General features: G+C 43.1%; 1 protein-coding gene across 1 annotated transcript in view; it reads right to left on the bottom strand.

Moving 5' to 3' along the window:
* Window positions 1–7,928, bottom strand: part of LOC115547587 (CXADR-like membrane protein) — a 49,054-nt gene that overhangs the window by 7,243 nt on the left and 33,883 nt on the right. The window contains exon 2 of the mRNA XM_030361914.1: window positions 581–744. Coding sequence (XP_030217774.1) covers window positions 581–744 — 164 coding nt within the window. The remainder of the gene's footprint in view (window positions 1–580; window positions 745–7,928) is intronic.

Below are 7,928 nucleotides of genomic sequence, written 5' to 3'. Positions count from 1 at the left end.
CCCCATTCATTCAGCAATTTCGTTACTTCTTCATCCTCCTGTTATTTATAAATGTATTCATCAGGCAATAATCCAATGCAAATGCAACACACCTTTGGATAAAGTTGGGCACCAGAACAATACCCGGACAATACCTAGCGTCGTGTGTGTTTGTGTGGGTTTAGTGTGTGTTTGTGTGTGTTTTTGTACAGTGTGTTTGTGCGTTCAGTGTGTGTTTTTGTGTGTGTGTGTGTGTGTGTGTGTGTTTGTTTGAGTGTGTGTGTGTGGATTGTGTTTGTGTGTTCATGTGTGTGTGTGTGTGTGTGTGTTCAGTGTGTGTGTGTTCAGTGTGTGTGTGCATGTGTTCAGTGTGTGTTTGTGTGTGTGTGTTCAGCGAGTGTGTGCGTCATCACTGTATGTGTGTGTGTGCTCAGTGAGTGTGTGTGTGTGTTCAGTGTGTGTGTGTTCAGTGTGTATGTGCATGTGCTCAGTGTGTGTGTGTGTGTGTGTGTGTGTGTGTGTTCAGCGAGTGTGTGCGTCATCATTGTATGACTGTGGGTGCTCAGTGTGAGTGTGTGTTCAGTGGGTCCTCATGACTCACCACCCTCTGCCTGTTGGTGGGCTTGAGGAGGAGCCACTCGATGTCCAGGGTGGGCTCGTCGCCAGGCCAGTACTGGTGGTGGCAGGGCAGCGTGGCGTTGTCCCCAACGACTCGCTTCATCTCTGTCTGAGCGCATGTGGTCATCGTCATGGCTACGACCAGGACTGTGGGTAGAGGAGAAGGGGGGGGGGGGGGGGGGGTCAAAATATTCAGGTGGTGTCAAAGGATTGCCTGAAAATGACAAATCATTTTTAATTAAAATGTGCTGATAAAAGTATAAAAAAATACTTTTAAAGAAATGAAGTATAAAAGTAGAGTATAAAACATGATGAATTTATTCTAATGAGCATTCAAGTATGGTCAACTAAAGAAGGACTGTTAGTTGGCCCAAAAGAGCGGAGGGACAAGGAATGGACCAATGGATATTTGACATCAGGTACCAATGGATATTTACCAGATACCAATGGATATTTGGATGTTTGCTTTGATATTTTCAACATTTATAAAGTTGTAAATATGACAATATATGTCCCCATAAAACCACCATCTGCCTGTCTCTTTTAGAAGGGCACAGCGCAAAGTCAGATAATATTGTTTGTTCAAACGATCACAGAGACAACACTTCTGGTGATGTATGTGTGTGTGTGTAAATGTTAGACTGAATGTTGGAGACCAGACCTCGAGAGCCATAGTTCAGGTAAATTAAAACGCTGAGCCAAAGGTAATCAATAGCACATAAAATGGGTGATTGCGAAGGGACTGGTGATATGCGAAGGAGATGAGTCAATGAATTGAATGACCCGATTTAATAAGCAAAATAAATTAGCCCCTCTAACCATTCAACGCAAATCCCTCAAATAAAATAACCGATCATTTTTTATTTTCTCCTAATTCTATGTTGGCACAAAGGACAGTATACGACAACAGACCGCTGCTTGGTTTGAAAAGCAAACAATGGGCACGATTGAAAGGCAATCCCAGAATGACAGAAGGCACTGGCAGTGGGGACTGGGATTGGGGTGACCATAGAGAGCGGGGATAAAAGCCTGGAGGTTGGACAGAAATCCTCCAGCTTTTATTTGGTTGCTCATGCTCCTTTGAACAGCGATCAACTGTATGGACTACAATGTCCTGGCCGGACACCATACAGAGCACAAATAGAATGTGTGTGTTGGTGTGTGTGTGTGTGTGTGTGTGTGTGTGTGTGTGTGTGTGTGTGTGTGTGTGTGTGTGTGTGTGTGTGTGTGTTTTGGCCCGCTGCGTGTGTTTCCATGCTTGCGCGGTGGTGGCAGGGTTGCACTATCAGCCCCAGGGAGTGTTTGGTTGTGGGAGGGGGGGGGGTGATAAGTGATGCTGGTGTTTGGTGCTGATGCTGGTGGTTGTGGTGGAGGGGGGGAGTCGGAGAGTCGGGGGAGAGGTGGGGAGGTTCACGATGTGTTTGGCGGCTGAGCGAGAGCTCAAAGGAAGCGCGGTAGAGGCTTTGTTCCTCTGAAGTGGATGCCCTGGGGGTAAGTCGTGCTCCAGTAAAATTCTCCCTCCTCCACCACCACTTCCAGCTCCTCCTCCCCCTCCCTCCTTCCCTCCCTCCCTCCCTCCCTCCCTCCCTCCCTCCCTCCCGATAACCCCCCCTTCCCCCCCAACCCCGTGGACTTGCAGGACCAATTACGGCCGAGCGATCTGCCGTTGGGTGAATGCGCAGCGAGCAGTGGGACCCTGTAACCCACGAAACTGTCCAAGGTCCGGCTGCTAGTGTGTCTTACACAAACACACATACACACATGCACGTACACATACACGGAGGCCTGCAGCCTTTACGTCAGGAAATGTTAAGCTTTATGGAAGGAATCTTAAAGCTACCAAACCTAGAAAATGATGGTGGTGTGGGAGGTGGGGATTTGATGATATTTTAGCCCTGAGCTCATTTCCTAGAGATACTCCCTCCTTACGACACAAGCCTATGTTTCTACTCTACTGCTAGGGACACACTCATCAGGGGGAGGAATATTCAGCAGTTGGGAGGGGGGTGGGGGGGGGGGGGGGGGGGGGGGGGGGGGGGGGGGGGGGGGGGGGGGGGTCAGGGGCCTCTCGCTGGAGGACGGAGTGTCCAACAGTCATTACCATTTGATGGGTTGTGTTAGCAATATGCTAGCTTCCTCGGGGGTAGCTCCGACATTATATTTAGATCCTGTATACATTCTGTGATGCCTTTCAGGGATGTGTTGTTGTGTAGTTTAAGTTGGAAAAACAATTGGTGAACTACTAGTGAGAATTTGTTTGGATTCAATTATTTGTCAAAATACCAATAGTAAAAATACCAATCTTTACCAACTGTGTTAAAATCATCGACTATAATGAAAATAGGACTGCCCAAACTTACTCGCAAGAACGCAGAGGTGGATTACATATATATAAAAAAAACAAGGAATGTAAATTAAACATGGGACATAGCAGTGCCGACTGTGTCTTCAGGATATGGGTCAGGGTCAAGGACTCTGGTAGTAAAGTGGGAGAATGTTTTAAGTGTTCTGTTCCTAACTGAGGAGTAGTCTCCCACACCAGGGAGGCTCGCTGGAGTTCACACAGTAGTTAACTTCAGATTAGGGGCCGTAGAAGGGCCCGATGGCGCCCATACTGGAGAATCTCATACAAGAGGATACAAATTCATGACAGGGCCTGAGGCCATTCCTATACTGGGATTCATGTGAACATAACGTTTATATATTGTTTAAGGAATTACACTAAAGACATTTCGGAAACAAAAAGGCTTGAATTCAAACAACTGAATTCCATTCACAATTGTTGTTTTTGATGAGATATGGTGTGCAACATGAAGCGTGTCATTGCACATTATTATTATCTGAAACATACACGCATGCTGTGAATGAAAATAAGGATATCAGTATGATCTGCTTGTGTTTTCACTCCGGGTGTGCGGATGGCCAAAAATCTAAACGGAGTAATTGGCTGTGATGCAATTCATCACAAATTAATCAGGTTAGATCATGATTAGATTACATGGCACTACATCTCTTTTCTCCGTTGGAGAGTGGAGAGTTTTGCATATGAAGTGCATGAGCGATGTGTACGATGCGATGAGTAGGCACGAGCGGCAGTAAGCGCGACGCAACTTGCTTTAAATGAGCGATATTAGCATGCTGCTAATGAAGGAAAAGACGTGCCACGGCTGTGCCTCAAACAAACCCCACCAGCACTATTGTGAATATCAATTCCCTTGAAAATGGCGAAAAAGGCTTTGAGACGGTTGAACGGGGTACACAAACGCGGCTTGTTTGTTCGTGCAAGTGCTTAAATATCTCGCTCAAACGCCATCCTCTCATGTACGGTGAAGTAGTTTAAAGATCTTCTTCTGGACGTCCAGCAGAACACACCGGGGCCTATTCCCAGAGCTGTCATCGTAGAACAATCACAGAGGTCACTCATGATACTAATTACGCTTCTTCTACAGTTTTGGTACAAGGGCATATAGTTTGTGGCGAATGTGTGATGTCTTCACTACCTTAGTGCACTGCCCGTGCCCTGAAGAAGCCGACCCATAATAACCCCTATGAGCGACATCTGCGTTTGTCCTACGATGGCAGCTCTGTGTGAAGGGTCTATAGTGAGGAAATAGCACAAGGACCCAGAAGGTATTGAAGAGAATCCACAGCAATAATAATAATGAACTTCGGGATGACAATGCAGCACTCTGGGAGAAAGGCTGTCACGGATGATGTGATACACGTCCCATTCTGAGATTCAGAAGCTGTCCGACCAATACAATACCAGTTCGGAGACTGCTTGTTGCGTTTGCATCAAATTGCGTCAGCGACATCAACAACGACTGAGTTCTTTACCTCTGCACACCTTTCGATTGAGCAACTGGGACTCCATGTACAGATATCGCTGCATTGTTTGTTATGTTCTTCCGTTTTTTTGTCTGCTTTGCTTTGTGTTTTTTTTCGCCAAACGTAGGCTTTTCTGACTCCCCACAAAAAGGCCCACACAAACGCACTGAAAGCTAGTTAACTTTTCCCCAAGAAAGTGGAGAGTAAAGAGAAAGAAAAAAAGAGAGAAAAAAAAGAAAAAAAGCTGAGCTCAGGTTCGGGATCACAGGCAAACTAGAGAAGAAGGAAATATAGCATTGGCTTGTTTATATACCAAATAAATAAACCAAAAGACGAAAATGAAGCCATGAACAGATCTGTCAGAAATAGATACAGGATACCAGACAGAAAGATAGAAACATTAAAATATTAAAAACTACAGCTTTCTGTGGCTTTTATCCACACTGAAAAAAATATGGAGACATTGACACAATTAATCTCCTTTCCCCATATATACTGTTAATGATCGACACTGATTGTAAGTATGCAAACACTAAAGAAAATGTGCATTAATTGAGTCATGAAAAATGTATAGGGGAAGCCAAACATATCCTCTGTTTCTTAACAAAGAGAATACTCTTTTAAATGTAAACAGTCATTCACCATCATGTATGGCTTCATATCAGTAAACATACTCTTGTAAGTTGTACAGAAATAAATAGGCACACACGCACGCACACAAACACATGCACGCACACTAACCTACATGTGGACCAATACACACAATCTCATTCATATTGATAGAAAAGCTATACTTGCACACAATTATGCATTCCCTTGGAGCGAGCTGAATTTACTTTCTACACACACACACACACACACACACACACACACACACACACACACACACACACACACACACACACACACACACACACACACACACACACACACACACCTACACAGACACACACACACAGCCACTTTATATAGCTAGAGCTCACAGAGCTTTAGGTCAGCTATCTCTTAAAGCAGATGAAAGTGAGCGTATGGATCGGACACATGAGCATGTGTGATATGCAGGGGCCATTATCGATCGCACATCCACTCATGTGAGGACATGTTTTAGCCCCCCTCCCCCCCCCCTCTTCTCCTCGTTACACAGCCACTCTCCCCACACACAAGAATACACATACAATGTAGCAAATTTGTGTTCATGGGATGAAGAACACAAACCTTTTGGATTGATTGTGAAGGGTTTATTTAAAAAGACATTTATTTTTCTTGTGTTATAGTCGATGTAAATTGAGACACTATTAGACAAACTTCAGGTTTTTGCGCGTAATTTGCTAACTTTGCATTTCTGCACGAAAATTATAAATTGAAGCCATGCAGCTCTGATCAATATGCACTTCATGAAGTTGGAACCGCGTTTAACTACTTTGCATCACAACGATTTATCATCAAGGTAAATTATATATAGGACATTATGGAATAAATATATTCAGTCAAAATATAATAATAAAAAAGGTAAATGAATTATTATTATTATTATTATATATATATACACATAGTATATATATATGGCTTCACCAATATATAATTTAAGTTACCTGAGTGTTGACCTTACTAGATCAATATGTAATAGACTTTCGAGATGCAGAGTTACTTTTTATTTATTTTTGCTGAAATTGGCATCTTTTTGTGCCTATTAGTGTGTGAAATGGTGCTGAGACTTCCTGTCTTTCTCTCGCTCTTCCCTCTTTGTGTGTGTGTGTGTGTGTGTGTGTGTGTGTGTGTGTGTGTGTGTGTGTGTGTGTGTGTGTGTGTGTGTGTGTGTGTGTGTGTGTGTGTGTGTGTGTGTGTGTGTGAAGAAAGTTTGAAACAATTTGGCACAATCATTCTTCAGACACGGTTAGAATTATGGCCGTATATAATATCCTATTACCGTAGCAATACTTAGCATTTATAGCAACATTACGGCTAGCGGTAATGCAGCTATGTTTTAAATGTCGTTCTTCGTTAACCTCATTACCGTGACGGGCTGATGAAAGAGAAAGAGAATAAAGAAGGGGAAGTTCTAGCAGGTAGTGTGGCTGTATGTCCTGGCTATATGGCAGCAACTCCTCACCTCACCACCTCCTCCTCCTCCGCCTCCAGAAGGAGTGTCGCTGAGTAGTGCATCAGGGGGAGACACCTTTGTCGTTTATTATAATGAGCTGCTGATTTATACTGCCAAACAAACCAACAAACAACGTTGAAATCTCTGGAGTTTCTGTGATTCCTTTTTTCACTAGGACATCTGTATGCAAATGCTGATCATGCTGCATTTGCATATTTCAGAGTTGGCATTTTCTCGGTTTAGGAAATTTGAACTTGTCTTTTCCCTTATAAACCCAATTCAATTACCAAAATCCTACTTTTATATCATTCATTTAATTAAAAAACGATTATATTATGTCATATTTATGACCATATTTCTTATCCATGAATCTCCAGGCTGCATTCAGATGACCAGGCGGCCTGAGAAGCAATATAACGTAGTTAGAGAAGTTGCATGCTTTTTAGTGTGACTTCAAAACTTCTAGACTTTGCATGAATAGTAAGAATACATTTGTGTCGGTGGCTTCTGGGAGGGAAACCAACAAATCAGATTTGATGCCTAGATCCAAAGCCAAAATTTTGCGTTTTGTGCCAGATGCTGAATTTCATCACAAAATACCATAATGATGTCCAGGAAGGGGGATGGTGCGTTTCTTCTGAAGTTGGTGTGTCAAATCCAATTTAATCGTGGGCCAGTCTAGCCCCTTTGAGATCACAAATGTAATCAATTACTAGAGATATAAAATTCAAACTCTCGAAAGAGTTAAAAAAAGGTCTGCAAGACCGCTTTTGCAAAGAAGAAAGTGTTTCAAATAATTTAGATTTAATACCTGTATATAAATAAATGAAAGTTAGGTTTAATAGTCTTAAGTATGTTTGTTTGTTTGTGTGTGTTTGTTTGTGTGTGTGTGTCGTTTGCATGTGTTTATCTATGCCGCTATGATATATTGTATGCATCAGTGTATTTGTCTGTGCACGCATATAAATATCAGGGGATTTGTGTGCATGTGTGTGTGATTGGGTGTGTCTGCACAATCCTACGTGCATTTACAAACAGGCAAGCGTGTGTATGTGCATGTGATCTTGCATGTGTGTGGAAAACATACTTTTTGTCTCTCACAAAAAACCCAACACCCTTTTTTTTCATTGGGGATTCTTGGCCGATATGAAAGTTTTCCAATTATCATGAGCCACCAAAAGTATGTTTGGTTTTCATTAAGTCTGGTGGAACAGCCCCGGAGGCATCCTTCCACAGTGTGCTCGCTGTTCCTGTAGCACTCTCAGCCAGCCTGTTAAAAACAAGAGCCCCGGCACACACACACACACACACACACACACACACACACACACACACACACACACACACACACACACACACACACACACACACACACACACACACACACACACACACACAAAGC

Source organism: Gadus morhua, chromosome 7, assembly GCF_902167405.1.
Source record: "Gadus morhua chromosome 7, gadMor3.0, whole genome shotgun sequence".
Taxonomy (NCBI): domain Eukaryota; kingdom Metazoa; phylum Chordata; class Actinopteri; order Gadiformes; family Gadidae; genus Gadus; species Gadus morhua.
Note: the sequence above shows the minus strand (reverse complement) of the source record. Positions and strands in the feature narration are given on the sequence as shown.